General features: G+C 44.1%; 1 protein-coding gene and 2 pseudogenes across 1 annotated transcript; 2 read left to right on the forward strand and 1 right to left on the reverse strand.

Annotated features, from left to right (window-relative positions):
- The first annotated feature begins 5,150 nt into the window (after window positions 1–5,150).
- On the forward strand, window positions 5,151–7,830 carry LOC136517174 (ubiquitin-conjugating enzyme E2 7-like). Its single transcript, XM_066510697.1, has 6 exons — window positions 5,151–5,351; window positions 5,452–5,554; window positions 6,219–6,316; window positions 6,399–6,499; window positions 7,003–7,080; window positions 7,524–7,830. The coding sequence occupies exons 1-6, from the start codon at window positions 5,300–5,302 to the stop codon at window positions 7,599–7,601; spliced, it is 510 nt and encodes a 169-aa protein (XP_066366794.1). The 5' UTR covers window positions 5,151–5,299; the 3' UTR covers window positions 7,602–7,830.
- Window positions 7,831–12,013: 4,183 nt separating this feature from the next.
- On the forward strand, window positions 12,014–12,822 carry LOC136516452 (histone H2B.11-like; annotated as a pseudogene).
- Window positions 12,736–16,953, reverse strand: LOC136516453 (probable monofunctional riboflavin biosynthesis protein RIBA 3, chloroplastic; annotated as a pseudogene).
- Window positions 16,954–17,553: the final 600 nt, after the last annotated feature.

Consider the following 17,553-nt stretch of genomic DNA (forward strand, 5'->3'; position numbering starts at 1 on the left):
ACCTCGACCGGGTGCTGCAGCTGAAGCCCAAAGAGAAGGTCAATGGCAAGCCCATACCTCTCAATGCCTTGGTGGTGTCCAAACTAGTATGCTCCTCTTTCTTTACTTCGTGTTCTTTCCCCCCTTTGCTCTCCTACTTTTTTTATTTCTAATTTCAGAGCGGGCGTCCTCGGTCGGATGGTCCTAGTCGGCTCTGATCATGCCAGTCGAAGAAGATCCATGAGCAGGGGTTTGGCACATCCCCGGTCGAAGATATGGGTCAGAGTCGGAAGTGGTGCTTTGGCCACACCTTTTGGTCGGAGAGGCCATTCAGAGGTGGGCTGGAGACCGAAGCAAGTGCTCTAGTCGGAGAGGTGGGCAGAATCAAAAAGCGGGCACTATTCTTCCTCGGCCAGGCCTCTCGGTCAGAGATTCGATCGCCCCTTTGGCCTATCATTTAGGTACTTGGGCCAGCCCACGAGTTGTGCGTTTGTCTGCTTGGGCCAAACCTTTGTTGGGAGGCCGGTCCATAAGGGACCCTGGGTTTATGAACCCGACACCAATACTCCAACAGATCTAGCAAGAAAGGATGTACCGAAAGTCCTAATCCACGCTAGAAATAATCTGCAAACACAACAAGCTCATCGGTGTGTGGCATCGGATAGGGCTCACCGTCGACCGGACACCATCCGGCGGTGATACAGTCAGGAAGAACGCCCGCCTCCACCATCTCATTAAGCTCCGTCTCCCCCATGAGTGACGGCACCCATTCGTTGTCATGGCTCGCCCCGGCGGCCGCCTTCTTTGGGTTACCACCTCTCCTCTTCGGCGCCATCCCTCAGATCTGGATCAAAACTGGCCTTTTTCGCAAGCTTTTTAGCCCTAGCGGCGGAGCACGAGGCTGAGGAGGAAGACAAAGTGGCAAAGGTGGGAGCACAGAGTGCAGCGACGTAGTTATAAAGAAACCGTACCCACTTTTCGCATTCAAGTGTTTTTTGGGAAACCGCACCATATTGATTTGCGCCCTTCCGAATTCTCCAAAGCGGCGTGGTGGGCCGTTACCTGGGCTTCCACGCAACTACGGCCCATATCGCCCATTCTTTGATGCAACTTGGTACTGCACACCAAATATTCGCTGACTTCTCCGCAATACCATCAAGGCCCAGCACTTTCTATTGTACAACCATTACTCTGGTTTTTTCTCCATGATTTGAGTAATCGGTACTTCTTGATATATTCGAGATTTCCACTTGTGGCTCGGGGACTACGTCATCATTATGACTCAGTTTCTCACCACACTGGGGACTTCTTTTGGTTACTATTATTTCTGACCCTGGCACCATGTGACCACGTTACATACTATCAGGCTCAGGGACTAAGTGGGCACACTTCACCTTGCGGTGAATATGCACTTTTCATTTTAGGGCTCAGCCTAGGGACTGGTTGCCTGCTCGGCTAGTCTTCTGCCTTTCTTCTACTTTCTGGACCCTGGCACCACATGACTATGTCACCTACTGCCAGGCTCGGGGACTAAGTGGGCACACTTCACCTTGCGGTGAGTGTGTTTTCTTTAATCTGGAAGACACCATGCCTCTCGAAGTTGAAGAAGATTATCTCCCTTTCTCGTGGTCGGACTCTAAGTGGGCACACTTGGTTCACAACGAGAAAATTTTCAATTTTGAACTTGAGCTCCTTACATCCTTCTGGCAAGCCTTACTTAGGATACTCTGCTCGGCGATGGTCCACAACTGCTCAGCGACTCATTAGAGTGGTTGGACTATGAGTCTGACTGCTCGGCTTTGTTTACACCTGCTCGGACAAGCTCAAGATGGCGTTGCACAGCGGAAACAAGGCGCTCAAGGACTAGCTGTGGGGGGTACAACATGGGATATGCTGCTAGGGGCAGTCCAGTCCACAAGACGAAGACCTATGGTGCACGGCACTGCTCGACGTGTACCGCAAGACATCAAGGGTGATATCATGAAGATGCTATGAGATCTATTAGGATACGTTCGATCCCATGATTTCTGTAATATGTTATTACTTACCGATTATCTCCTAGATCTAACCAACTTGTAACTCTATCCCTCAGACTATATAAGGTGGGCAGGGACCCCCCTCAAAACACACGCAATTTCATACGATAGACAATACAAACCAACAGACCACAGGAGTAGGGTATTACGTCGTGCTGACGGCCCGAACTTGTCTAACTCTTGTGTCTCTATCGCCTTCTTGTTCTTGATTATGCGCACCTATGCCAATCAATCTACCTTCATGGGATACCCCTCGGAGGACTGCCGACAATATTCTGTCGATAGGAAGGCGGGGAGGTGACTGAGAGAGGGTACCTACGGCGACAGCGGCGTCCTCCCGGGGTCGCCTCCTGCTCGGTCCCCTTAGCAGGCGGGAGCATTTTGTTTTCTGTGGGCGCAGAGATGAAGAGGTACGCGCGGGGGAGGGGAAAAGGCCGATTCAGGTGAATATGGAGCCGGATCGTGGGCGGGCTCGCGCAAGACTGGTGGGATATTTTCATGGCATTGGCGCTCGATTCCGTTCCCTAGTACCAAAGCCGTCCAAACAATAGGTATTTGCTGGTACCCAATGCCAAATCTAGATTCCAGGGCTAAATACCAACATCCAATCGCAACCTAAGATGTTTCGATTTGCTAGTATGAAAAGGAAATCGAACAAATACACCAGAAACTTATTATTTACTGTAGGGCTCTAAAATTAATAATGGTAAGTAAGTTTCTTTGTGAGGAAATTACTAATCTCCTACAACTAAAAAGAACAAAGTGTGGATATTTTTTGGTGCGACATTTGTTTTGGTTCGTCAGTTTGTCCACGCCTACGATCCCACGACATCTCCCGCATGCATAATTCTCCTTGATTGAATATTGTCTGTCATGTGATAGAGGAATCATGGCAAAATAGGAAGTATAAAATTATTGTGCTATCCATATGCCAATTGCATATTTGCATGCACCAGCATACATGGCAACGAGCAAAAGGAAAGAGAATTAACACAGAAGGAAAGAGAATTAAGACAAAAGGAATCTCTTTGCATTTCTGAGAACCTTGCTAAATCTACCTACATTTAATTACTTCTCCTCTTTGCATTTGTAAAATGGATAGCTTTTTCCTCCTTTCATTTGGTTTCACGCACACGTGTTCCATCGCCCTTGCTTGCTGTTTTAGGTAGCGTGCCCGTGTGTTGCTACGGGACAACTAAATCTTTTGTACTAATCTCCTACAACTAAAAACAACAAAGTGTGGATATTTTTTGGTGTCACATTTATTTTGGTTCATCCGTCTGTCCACGCCTGTGATCCCACGATATCTCCCGTATGCATAATTCTCCTTGATTGAATATTGCCTGTCATGTGATAGAGAAATCACGGTAAAATAGAAAGTATAAAATTATTATACTATCCATATACACATTGCATGTTTGCATGCACCAGCATACATGGCAACGAGCAAAATGAAAGAGAATTAACACAGAAGAAAATAGAATTAAGACAAAAAGAACCTCTTTGCATTTCTGAGAACCTTGTCAAATCTGCCTACATTTAATTACTTACCCTCTTTGTATTTACAAAAAAGGATAACTTTTTCCTCCTTTCGTTTGGTTTCACGCTCACGTGTTCCATCGTCCTCGCTTGCTGTTTCAGGTAGCGTGCCCGTGCATTGCTATGGGGCAACTAAATCTTTTGTACTAATCTCCTACAACTAAAAAGAACAAAGTGTGGACATTTTTTGACGCGATATTTATTTTGGTCCGTCCGTCTGTCCACGCCTGCGATCCTACGACATCTCCCGCATGCATAATTCTCCTTGATTGAATATTGCATGTCATGTGATAGAGGAATCACGGTAAAATAGAAAGTAGAAAATTATTGTACTATCCATATACATATTACATGTTTGAATGCACCAGCATATATGGCAACGAGCAAAAGAAAAGAGAATTAACATAGAAGGAAAGATAATTAAGACAAAAGGAATCTCTTTGTATTTCTAAGAACCTTGCCAAATCTGCCTATATTTAATTACTTTTCCTCTTTGTATTTGCAAAAGGGACAACTTTTTCCTCCTTTCATTTAGTTTTACGCTCACGTGTTCTATCGCTCTCGCTTGCTGTTTCAGGTAGTGTGCCCATGCGTTGCTACGGGACAACTAAATCTTCTGTACTAATCTCCTACAACTAAAAAGAACAAAGTGTGGACATTTTTTGTGTGACATTTGTTTTGATTCGTCAGTCTGTCCACGCCTGCGATCCCACGACATCTCCCGCATACATAATTCTCCTTGATTGAATATTGCATGTCATGTGATAGAGCAATCATGGTAAAATAGGAAGTAGAAAATTATTGTGCTATCAATATACATATTGCATATTTGCATGCACCAGCATACATGACAACGAGCAAAAAAAAAAAGAGAATTAACACAGAAGGAAAGAGAATTAATACAAAAGGAACATCTTTGCATTTCTGAGAACCTTGCCAAATCTGCCTACATTTAATTACTTTCCCTCTTTGCATTTGCAAAAGGGACAACTTTTTCCTTCTTTCATTTGGTTTCACGCTCACGTGTTCCATCGCTCTCGCTTGCTGTTTCAGGTAGCGTGCCCGTGCGTTGCTACGGGATAACTAACAATTTATACTAAAAACACATGAATCGCACGACAAGATAACAATACTGTTAAATTAAATACCAACGTTAAAGTGATATTTAATCCAAAAAGCAAAGTTTAAGAATTTAACATACTCACGGAGTGCGCAGCGTCGTAGGCGCACAAAATGCAAAGAAATAGATATCGGAGATTTCTTCCTGCCAATATAAAATATTATCTTAGCCGTATCACGGAAAGGTCTATAAAGTATAGTTTGTGAGCCTGCGACGCCGCGCACTCCGTGACTGTGTTAAATTCATAAACTTTGCCTTTTGAATTAAATGTTACTTTAACATTGGTATTTAATTTTTACAATATTATTGTCTTATTATGCGATTCGTATATTTTTAGTATAAATTATTATTTATCTCGTAGCAACGTACGGGCACTAACCAGTGACAACTAAAAATACATGATGTTTTAGCCGCAGAAACTAATCCGGTTGCCATCATTAACTAACCCGGAACCCTCTCTCAGGCTTCTTAGAAATCCTCCAGCCTGTTGCCTTCTACCTGTTCCTCTCGATTCTGAAGCTGCTCTCGCCCCCAGAAATAAAGCAGCTCCTCCGGGGGGCGGCGAACCACTTCCCATCGCCAAAACCCTAGCCCCGATCCGGTCGAGGATCGCTGCTTCCTTGCCATGGAGGGCACCACTAGCCAGGCGAGCCTCCTGCTCCAGAAGCAGCTCAAGGGTACGGATCCGAACGGCCTCCTGCTCTCCCTTTCCTTTTTCGCCCCGATTTGCCGCGATCGGCTCCTGATCTCTCGAACGTTCTTTGTTGCTTGTCACAGATCTTGCGAAGAACCCCGTGGATGGGTTCTCGGCGGGGCTTGTAGACGATAGCAGCGTCTTCGAGTGGCAGGTCACCATCATCGGGCCGCCTGACACCCTATAGTAAGTTCGAATTTTGCCTGCCTTATAATCACTGCACTATTGTTCTTGGGATATAGATTGCATGCTTGATGGGTGCGCATAGTCAGTTCAGGTTCAGATTGTTTGATTTGCATGGTGCATACTGTAGGAATTCCGTGCTGTGATGTCGATCTGCAACCCATATATTGATGAATTGTGGTGTCATGGAGCCGATTCTGCATTTTGATGCCGATTCTATATAATTTGTGTGTCTGCCTGCAGTCCCGATTGCTTGGTCTCTATTTGTACATCAGAATTCTGTGTTGTGATGTTGATCCACAGCCCTTATTGATGAACTATGGTGTAACCAAGCGGATTCTGTGTCTTGATGCTGATCTGTATCACTTGCGCGTGGTCACACCGCTTCTGAGTTTGGTCTGTGTCTTGTACGTTTGTATTGATCTGTTGTACTACTTAGCTGTATGTTGAAGGTAGATTCAAATACCCCACCCACTTGCAGTTGTAGTTTGTTTTCTTGCAAATGTCCTACCCACCTGCATTAATAGTTTATTTCCTTGCAAATGTCCAACCAACTTGCAGTAAATTTTTGTGATCTTGTCATCCAATATAACAGCACCTTGAAAATCTCACTTCATTTTTCCTGGTTTTTCATGAAATTAAGAGGGTCAACGTTTTACTTTTGCAGTGATGGAGGCTACTTCAATGCAATAATGACCTTCCCCCAGAACTATCCCAACAGCCCGCCATCAGTAAGATTTACTTCTGAGATGTGGCATCCGAATGGTAAGCTTCGCAATCTGACTGATATTCATGTCTAATATTTGATCATGTCAAAGTTCTGACAATTCTTATATTGAATTCTCAGTTTATCCTGATGGACGTGTTTGCATTTCAATTCTTCATCCACCTGGCGAAGATCCCAATGGTTATGAGCTTGCAAGCGAACGGTGGACACCAGTGCACACGGTGGGCCTTCTTGTTTAGGGCACGTAAATGTCTGTTTGTTTGTTTTTTTATTTAAGGGAGACTAGGTCTCTGCTTTTAAGAAAGCAACAATTGTTTGTTTGTTTACAGAGACCCCGAGGGGGGCAGCTAATACTATTTACGTTTAACTCTTAGGGCCTGTTTGGATCCCATGAACTGAAACCAATATCTAGACAGTGCTTCCCATTTTATTATTAAATCACTTTCCAATTCCTCTCAATCCTGGGAACCAAACAGGGCCTTATACAATTATTCGTGCATACTGTGGTATGTCTGTGTGTGGGTTTGTTTCTGTGTGAGTGTATGTCACTGTTTGACTCTGCACGCGCGCGTGTCTCTTTCTCTCACACACACAGTAGCTCAAATACTATATGACTGAATTTTTTGTTGATGTATACCCTAGCCCATACCTTTTGTTTACATCAGTAGAAATTAGTCAATGTGCATGTTGCCTTCGCTAATTTATTGTGCTTTCATAAATGCAGGTTGAAAGTATAGTTCTGAGCATCATTTCAATGCTCTCTAGTCCGAACGACGAGTCTCCAGCGAATATTGAAGCTGCTGTAAGTGCACATGGCATTACTCTCTCTCTCTCTCTCTCTCTCTCTCTCTCTCTCTCGCATAGGAAAACAAACTGCAGAAGTTCTTTTGTGCTGCTTCCAGCGCAACGTTAAAAGTGGTCACTTATCGGCTTTGCAATTGCATTAGTCAGTTTTGCTGATGGATAAATAGTTAAATACAGTATTGGGTCCTTTGAAATACATTACTTGAGTAATTATTTGCTTATTCACCCGTTAAATATTTATTGTGATCATTTTCTCTTTGATTAGCACATAGCGCTTCTGCTATCGTCAAGGTAGTTGACTTTATGTACTTCTGAAGTTTTCTAATCATTTAGTCTAAGCCACACCATATCTGAACTTTCTGGCATTGGGTAAAACACTGAAATGTATGTTGTTATCAGATACCATTGGTTTCTGAAGTTGTACATGAATTTGTCTTGCAGAAGGATTGGAGAGAAAAGCAGGATGAGTTCAAGAAAAAGGTAAGGCAATGTGTCCGCAGATCTCAGGAAATGCTCTGAAGGAGGAACATATGGGGAGTTGAACGAGTGCTGCAACTGGTGTGCTGCAATTCACAACCAATTACCTCGTGCCAGCATTCTTTTGCTTTTCCCCTGTATATTTTCAGTTCAGTGTCATTCCTATGGTGGTGTTGGGTCTCTTTAGACAAACTCGGGACTGTTGCTTATCCTAAAAATTCGATTGTACTGTGTGGCATGAAATGATCGATATCGAAGAATATTTTGAACATGCTGCCACCTAATCATAATTTTCATGGTGAACATCATAAGATGTGATGGCTGCCAAATGTGTCTCAGCTCATTTCCTCGCTGGGTATCAGACTCCCTCTGCGTACCTGAGCAACTCAGAGTTTTAATATTCCCTCTGCGTACCTGAGCAACTCAGAATTTTAATATTTGTATACTCCCTCGTTGGATATTATTCAGATTCGCTTGCTACATATTTCGACATGTTATGTCCAGAACACTAGATACATACTCCCCCGTCCTATAATACAGTGTATTTTAGCATTCAAAATTTATAACTAGTTTAGCATTAAATATTTTTCATTTATCAACCAATCACCATTAATTAAGTTGATGATAACGTCTGATTAGGAAATAAAACAAGGGTATATGTTTCTTTTATTTTCTTTCTTAATTTGTCTTAAAGTTTCTAGAATGCACTATATTACAGGACAGAGGGAGTAATAAATTCTATGAAAAAAAAGTCAAATCGACTTATAATTTGGAATGGAGGGAGTAGTTAAGTTCAGGATGTGCTCTATCCACTGTGCTGGGCTAATAAGTCGGATGTCATCCCATGAATCAAAACCGGATCCTCCACTGGCTAGGACTAGTATTAGGAACGGTCTGTATCTCCTCTAAACTTTAGAGCTCTAAAAACTTTATAGCACTTTAGCTTAGTTTTAAGATCTAAAGCTCTAATATGAGATGAGTTTATAGTACTTTAGCTCAGTTTCGAGATCTAAAACTCTAATGTGAGGCGGGCTAAAGCTTAGAGCTAACTTTAGACCTCCTGTTTGGATGACACTGCATTAAAAGGAACATATTCCAATAGTATCTTGTGTTATCAGAGCATCAACCTCAAATTATATAGCTAATTAAATTATATAGCTAACCAATAGTTATTCTTCTAGGAAATCCATGCCTCCTCTAGCTCCCCGAGTAGAATAGAACATTCGGCGTGTTCGCTGGTTGGTTTCTGAGCTGGTTTGGGCTGGCTGGTGCTGGTTTATTGTGAGAGGAAAACACTGTTGGCTAGTTAAATAAGTCTGGCTGAAACCAACAAGCGAACAGGGTGATTAAAAGAAGAGTAGAGTTATAGCTCCCCAAGTAGAACATTACATGAAGAGTAGAGTTATAGGCTTATAGCTAGGAGTAATGGATCCAAGATACAGAACGTTCAGAAACGTCCCATTCTGAACATGAGATGAGGTTCAAAACATCGAGCTCTTTGTCAGCTCCGTTGGCATCTTGACTGCCCATGAGATGAGATTCAAAACATCGAGCTTTCTGTCTTCTCCGTTGACATCTGGACTGCCATCTCGGACGAATCCACTTTCCTCTTTGCCTCTGTGGCTTTGCCACCGCTCTCTCCTTGGCCTCCACCTAATCCATGATGGCAACCACCGTCTAGGTGACCTTGCCCACAACAAATAGGTCTTGAGATAGGGTTCTGAATTTGGATTGGAGGACGTGTGGGGTGCTTATTTATATGGAGAGCACGGACAGGGCAGGTAGAGACGATCGGCAAGGAGAGTCACGGGTGCCCTGATTTAGAACTTAGGAGTGCGCAGACGAGGGAGGATGGACAGGAGAGAGCGTGTCTGAGCAGAGGAGGGGAGCAAGTGGGCGGAGACGAGAAGGGACCAAGCAGGATAGGGCCGCCTGACCCGCCTCCGCACCGCCGCTAGGGCCATGCATGAAAGGATGAGGGCAGGCAAAAAAAATGGCAATAGGGCGACATTGACGATGCGTGCGGTGCTCAAATGAGCATGGTGGGATCGAAGACATACGCGAGCGGGACAGTGGTTGATTAAAAGAGGAGGTGGACGGTTGGCCCGAAAGGATGGGCCAGACCAAAAAATATGAGAGAAATTTTAGCTCTTTAATATTATGTATAGATATAGATTTACGATGTGGAAAAAATAAAATTGCTATGATAGCGTTATAATAATAATGCAAAATAAATGGGAAATAAGATGTCTTGCAAATGGTGTAAGATTCGACAAATTTAGCTAAAGAAAACAATTTCACAGGTATGTTTGTTTCTTGTCTTGCTTCATCTACATTGCTTCTGCTGTCTTTGTTGTGTATGGCTAGTACTAGGGGTTGTGCTCCTTAGCATATGAAATTGTATACTGAGACTAACTTGATCCTTACTTCATAGTAATTGCAGATGTCCCGATGACCACAATTGTTGTAGAAATATTAGTTCATCTCAGGTTATGCATCAAATGCAACCAAAGTTATTCGTTTCAGTGTCGACGATTCATGAATGATGTGATGTAACAGTGGCTATTAGCCTATTACTGATAGAGTGTATTATCTAGGGTCTTAAAAAGAGGAGTATGTTCTATTATTAAGTACCGCTATTTAGGACAGAAGCTGCAATTATAATTGCAAAAGTTTATCTATTTTTTATTGTGTTCAACTAGTGTTGTTGATGGTCACACACACACACAAAAAAAAAAAAAAAAAAAAAACTAGTGTTGTTGATGCTTGAATTCTGGTCTACATATGAGCTACACTTCTCACAAAATCTATCGTGATTTGCAATATTTATGTAGATTCCATGTTCTCTAATTTTTTCCTAATTTTTCTTTGAACTTTGGTGACCTTACTTTATATGAAAATGAGCTGAGATATGATTAGTTCCAGCAACATGGATCCATCCACGGGGCCGATGGTTCCGTTCCAACGACAACGTGGATTAGGGGGAAAACACGGAGGTTTTGATTAGCCAGAAAAATGCCTGCACCTGGACTAATTTGCACTTGGTGCCAAATGAGTCTAAGATATGGTTGTAACATTCACTTTCCATGCATCTGCCTGTGGGTTCAAACACTACAAGAGTTGAAGCTGAAGAAGAAAAAAGAGTAGTCGAATACTCCACCCATTCTAGTATAGAAGATGTAACCACTTTTTTTATTTGGTCCTATAATTTAGACGTCTTCTCTTGGTTGAATTAACGTGCATGTAAGTAATTGGACACCATTCCTCGGGCTCAACATGCATGCAAGCAAGTGGACAACATGCATGCAAGCAAGTGGACAGTTAATTAAGTGTGAGAGCAAGAGAAGAGCCTCAATGTAGAAGGGCATTGCTTTGGATGCATTAGCACTAAAAATTAGCTAGCTAATAGTTAAGAGCATCTACAAGAGAGTCTGTCTATTGTACAACTATATGTTTTATATAATTTCAACACATGAATTTTTTTATACCCTAAGATTAAGATCCAACAGCCTCCATCCTTCTTCTACCTCTAGACTTCTTCTACTTTTTAAGACAATCACAAAATCACAGATTTATATATCACAAATCACATAAAACAATTTTTTTTTCTATGGAAGGACAAAATACAGAGGGGTTGGTGCCTGCCCACTGCTTGGGAGCGCCGGATAGATCGAAAACGATTCGACAAAAATTCGGAGATGCAAACGATGTGGGAGTCGCGTGCGTGCTGGATTGGCGACAGCGACGCCAATGACTGATGCGAGCGGACAAAATCTCTCTCTATTCGACGCCAACAAAATCCTCGCGACTCGACGAATCCGGTGCGGTCACCATGGGCCCGGCCCCGTACGTCGCCGGAAAATGGCAACCTTGGCATGGCGCCTCGCCGGAGACGCGGCGACGGCGACGGCGACGTGCACACGCGCGGCAGGACAGGCCACACAGCCCCACAGTCCACAGCAAGCGTACATGTCACTCCCCGGAAAAGACGAAATGTGCCAGGCGTGCAGACAACGGCGACGGATTGGAACACTGCCTGACGGACGCAGAAAGCGCACTGCCGGACGGACGCAGATCGGACGACGGAGACAATCCGAGCCAATAATCCGGTGAACTAAAATCCATGTGTTTTTTTATGATAAAACACACATGTGTTGTATAGCATTTCTGTTCTAAAATCTACTCTCTAAATCATCGTTTAGAAAGTCATTTGAGTAAGAATCATTTTCTATATCTCTGTATTCTCCAACAGTTTCTGTATCTTGTGCACAGTCTAGAGAGTCATCATCGCTCTCCATCTTCGGCTAGCGAGAAATCCGAAATAGAATATATCAATTTTTGGATATCCAATTAAGAGACTGTTGGAGAGTATTTTTTCATTGAAATCTCTATTCCTATAAATTAGGAAAGATATAAATGGTCTCTTAAAGATGCCCTAATAGTCACTCATTTTTAGAAGGGGGCTGTTTGAATCCACTGCTAGCTAATAGGTGGAACAATTCTCACCGCCGATCTACCCAAAGCTTGAGATCATGCATTCACGCCATGTCACCGATCCGCGCCTTCCTTCTGTTGACCAATCGCGGGCCGCTGTGCTCCTCTTTAACTTCCCGCCCTCGCGAGTTTCCTTCTTTTGATCCGTGCGTGATGGCACCGAAGGCGGAGAAGAAGCCGGCCGAGAAGAAGCCCGCGGCGGAGAAGGCACCCAAGGCGGCGGAGAAAAGCCCAAGGCCGAGAAGCGGCTACAGTCGTCCAAGGATGGCGGCGCGGGTGGCGACAAGAAGGGCAAGAAGAAGGTGAAGAAGAGCGTGGAGACCTACAAGATCTACATCTTCAAGGTGCTGAAGCAGGTGCACCCAGACATCGGCATCTCCTCCAAGGCCATGTCGATCATGATCTCCTTCATCAACGACATCTTCGAGAAGCTTGCACAGGAGGCGGCGCGCCTCGCCAGGCACAACAAGAAGGCCACCATCACGTCACGCGAGATCCAGACCTCGGTCCGCCTCCGTCCTCCCCGGCGAGCTCGCCAAGCACGCTGTCTCCAGGGCACCAAGGTCGTCACCAAGTTCACCTCCGCCTAGTAGACTGGTAGATGATTCCTGTTTGACCTTGTTCTTAACGGCTCTTCCCTTTGTCAGGTGTAGAGAATCATTTTGTAATTTGTGACGTAGGATTTACGAACAATGAAATGAATTAATGAATGCTAGTGCAACATTTGGCATGAGCAACGGAAATGAAATGCGAATTTGTGATTGTGGTTATAATGGTATCGTTAAAAAAAAGATATGTTTTTATCAATTTTGGTTATCGTCTTCTTGTTCTGTGGGGGTGCCTTGTGGATTGGCGAACTCCGGCAGGCTGCCAGGGAGGTCGGAGCCGTAGACGTGCCCCATTTTGGTGCGCTTCGTCTCGAGGTACTTCTGGTTCTCCTCGGTGATGGGAGAGATCACCGGCACCCTCCCCACCACGGCGAGTCCGTAGCCCTTGAGCCCGATGAACTTGGCCGGGTTGTTGGTCATCAGCCGCATCGTGCGCACGCCGATGTCACGGAGTATCTGAAACGTACATTTTTTTATCCAAAAACACATCAATCTCCCCTTAACTTAAAGAAGAAATGAGGCAAGAATTGCGTGGATTCTGGCTACCTGGGCGCCGATGCCGTACTCGCGGGCGTCCACGGCGAGGCCGAGCTCGACGTTCGCCTCGACGGTGTCGTGGCCCTGGTCCTGGAGATCAGTGGCGGATCCAAAGGGGGGGCTAGGGGGGCTCCAGCCCCCCCTAATGTCTTGATTTCAAGCCTAATCACTGTAGCAAAAGCTTGATTTCACCATTAAATCTTCATGCAAATCAACATCTCCATTGTTTTAGCCCCCCCTTATCCCGCATCGTGCATCCGCCACTGCTGGAGATTGTAGGCGTGGAGCTTCCGGCCCAGGCCAATGCCGCGGCCCTCGTGGCCGCGGAGGTACACGAGCACGCCACGGCCGGCCCTCTCGATCAGCTGCATCGCCAGCTCCAGCTGGTTGCCGCAGTCGCAGCGGGCTGACCCGACGATTTCCCCCGTCAGGCAGAGTGCACTCTCACCAGGACATCTTCACCGGAATCACACGAGACCAACTGGAAATCAAGGCAAAACGTGCATGTTCTGTTCAACATCAATGGAGAAAAGTGACTGCAGTACCTTCACAACAGCAATGTGCTCAGTTCCATCGAGCTTGGATTGGTAGCAGTAAGCTCGGAAGAGGCCCCACTTCGTCGGCAGGCGAGACACAGCAATCAGCTCCACCAGCTTCTCCCGCTTTCTTCTATACCTGAATCAAACCAAAAAGCATTTTGTTGAAACCTTCATATCGTAAAGTATATTTGCAACTTGGAAATATCCCAGCACCAAACCAATACATTTCAGTTTTCAGGTATATTATTAATGTTTGATCTTGAAGAGTTATGATCAAAAGATAAAACAACGGAAGCTTTTAAGTTCACAAAGGCTTCACCTTAAGATATACTAACCGGATGAGATCAGCAATCGAAATGATCGGTATGTCATGCTCCATAGCCATCTGCTGCAGAACTGTTATGCCTGCCAGTGAACCATCCCTGGGGTCCATGACAGTGGAGAGAATGGATACAGGACGGAAACCTGACAATGCAACAAGATCAACTGACGCTTCTGTGTGGCCAGCTCTTTACAGCACACCCCCATTTCGGTACTTGAGGGGGAATATATGGCCTGGTTTCCTCAGATCACTGGGCTTGGAATCAGGAGAGGCTAGAGTAAGGATGGTCTTTGCCCTATCTGCAGCTGAGACACCGGTAGATATGCCAACCCGGGCATCCTGAAGAGATTGAAAATATCTTTTCAAGTTTGGTAGTACATCTAAGAATTTGCAAAGGCTATGAGATGATATATCTTTACCACTGTCACCGTGGAAGCAGCAGCCGTGATATCTTCGATTTCTGTAATTGGGGACATCATAGGAATCATCAGTCTTGTTAGGTCCTCTTCTGTCATGCCTACTGAGATAATCCCAGAACCGTTCCTGATCATGAATGCAATTGACTAAGGGTTCACTAGAGTGGCCGCCATCACAAGATCACCTTCGTTATCGCCGTTTTCATCATCTACAGCAATAACAAACTGGAGAAGAATGAATAGTTAACTTTGTAGCTAAATTCAACTGTACTATGGAAACAATGCTAATGTAGGTATCACATTCTGCATTCAAGGTCCTGTCCTGAGTTTTGAAGCAAAGGACTTGCTCCATGTAGATGTAAGTGTCGCATTGTTTTCACTTGAGTCTTATAATTTTTAAATAAAAGTAAATAGATTTGAGCAATAGAGACCTACACATGGTTTTTGTTGACTTGGAGAAGGCTTATGATAAAATACCAAGGAATGTTATGTGGTGGGCTTTGGACAAATATAAAGTCCCAACGAAGTACGTCGGGCTCATTAAGGACATGTACAACAATGTTGTGACTAGAGTTCGAACAAGTGATGGAGACACGAATGACTTTCCGATTAGGATAGGACTACATCAAGGGTCAGCTTTGAGCCCTTATTTGTTTGCCTTAGTGATGGATGAGGTCACAAGGGACATTCAAGGGGACATCCCTTGGTGTATGCTTTTCGCGGACGATGTAGCGCTAGTTGATGAAAGCCGAACAGGAGTGAATCAGAAACTGGAGTTATGGCAGGAGACTTTGGAGTCCAAAGGTTTTAGACTCAGTAGAACTAAAACTGAGTATATGAGATGTGACTTCGGCACTACTATTTGGGAGGAGGAAGATATTAGTTTGGAAGGTCAAGTAGTGCCTAGGAAGGATATCTTTCGATATTTAGGATCAATGCTACAGAGAGACGGGGATATTGATGAAGATGTTAGCTATAGAATCAAAGCAGGGTGGATGAAGTGGCGGCAAGCATCTGGTGTCCTATGTGACAAAAGGGTACCACAGAAGCTAAAAGGCAAGTTTTATAGGACGACGATTAGACCTGCTATGTTGTATGGTGCATAATGTTGGCCTACGAAAAGACGACATGTTCAACAGATAAGTGTCGCGGAAATGCGTATGTTGCGTTGGATTTGCGGTCATACAAGAAGGGATCGAATTCGGAACGATGATATACGTGATAGATTAGGGGTAGCACCAATTGAAGAAAAGCTTGTCCAACACCGGTTGAGATGGTTTGGACATGTCCAACGGAGACCTCCAGAGGCACCGGTGCGTAGTGGAATCCTAAGCCAGGATAGTAACGTGAAGAGAGGCAGAGGAAGACCGAAGTTGACTTGGGTAGAGGCAATAAAAGGAGACTTGAAAGGATGGAATATACCCAAAGACTTAGCCTTAGATAGGAGTGCTTGGAAGACAGCTATTCACGTGCCTGAACCTTGATTGCTTCTGCTGGGTTTCAACTCTAGCCTACCCCAACTTGTTTGGGACTTAAATGCTTTGTTATTGTTGTTGTTGTTGTTGTTGTAACAGAAAGGTGCACGCACATTAGTACATTGTGGTATTTATATAACCAAAATACTGGGAAGGAAATCCATCTAGTTAAGCTGCTGAATTCAGTGAATCGTGCTTGATTGTGAGCTACTACTATATTTGTAAGAATTCATGTATTACACATTATATGGAATATGATCTTCAAGTAGGACAATCCAATCTAGCCTGATCATGCATGCTCCATGCACATGAATGGAACAAACTGCAGGGATGAAAAGTACAGGCTGAAGTTATGATGAATATGACAAAGAGTACTAGCTCCGTGCCCAAGTTCAAACCTAAACTATGACGAATTGATGATACAAATTATAGTAAAGATACAAATTATAGTGATGAAAAACGTTAAGGTGTGAAATATACTTAACGTAGTCATTCACCTACCTTTCCTTCACGCAAAGCATTTATAGCCTGGTAGATTGAGGCGAATCCATTGGTAGGTTTGTCTGGATCACCCTCTGCATCACTGACAAAGAAATCTCTTGTATCCTGAGTGATTTCAGCACCAACAGTTCTAAAAGAAGCACCAGACGCATCGAGTCCTTGGAAAACAGGTCCATTACTGTTTTTGTTAAAAGGCTTATTAAAGTGCCCTGGACCATTAAGTTCATCGCCAATCGCATAACATCTAAACTTTAAGCATCCCTTTCTGATGACTGCAAATCCTATACTGTTAAGACCACCAGGGCCTTGCTGCAACCTGAAAGATTGGAAAATAACGGGCAGGTTACAGAGAAGGTATGAACTCTTCGAAGGCCTTCCACAGACAAAAGAGTTGGGAGAATCAATACCTTGTGTTTGCAAAAGCGTGAGATGGCAAGTGGGAGCTCAGAAGAACACGGTCCATTTGGTGATCCCAGGCTCCCAGTTTATCAATTTCGGGACCTCAGAGCCGAAAGCATTTAGTTTATATACCTCTCACCTGCAGTGTCACAACACCTCCCAGCTGATCATTTGGAGTTATCTGCTCATGCAGATAACGGAAGGAAAATCCAACAGAGTGGAGGAAAACTGACCACATGTCTCTGAGCTGCAAGATAGAAGCAGCCGTATCGACACATCGCACACTTCAGGTGATGCCAAGGCCAAGATATCACGCTTCGAATGCCTTCTGTTGTGGGTCAAATGAAATATAAGTTGAACAAGACAATGGCAAGTTAAAGGTATTTTTGTAGATAGCATCTTTTGGATAGCTTCACAAGATAATGGAGCTTCTTTCAGGTCAATTTCATCAAAAGTGGTTTGAAGATTTGCGACTTCTCTCTCTCTCTCTCTTTTCAGTCAGGAACACATTGCAAAAATAATATCAGTTTCATCAGTTACAGCAGACTATCTGAAGTGACGATGACCATTTCTTTTGAAGAAACTAAATGCTTAAGCACCATTTGAGGCTGGGAGTTTCCTGAATTTGAAGTGTCGGCACTTTGCACTGAAAAGTAGCAGAACGATCCTACCAAAAATCAGGCATCAAGCCAGTTGCCAACCT

This window comes from Miscanthus floridulus, chromosome 17, assembly GCF_019320115.1.
Source record: "Miscanthus floridulus cultivar M001 chromosome 17, ASM1932011v1, whole genome shotgun sequence".
In the NCBI taxonomy this organism is placed as follows: domain Eukaryota; kingdom Viridiplantae; phylum Streptophyta; class Magnoliopsida; order Poales; family Poaceae; genus Miscanthus; species Miscanthus floridulus.

Bases quoted from the DNA above. Each gene is read 5' to 3' on its own strand.
- LOC136517174 (XM_066510697.1), top strand. From the start codon at position 5,300: ATGGAGGGCACCACTAGCCAGGCGAGCCTCCTGCTCCAGAAGCAGCTC. The intron at 5,352-5,451 runs GTACGGATCCGA...TGCTTGTCACAG, and splicing joins GCTCCAGAAGCAGCTCAAGG to ATCTTGCGAAGAACCCCGTG. The intron at 5,555-6,218 runs GTAAGTTCGAAT...TTACTTTTGCAG, and splicing joins GGGCCGCCTGACACCCTATA to TGATGGAGGCTACTTCAATG.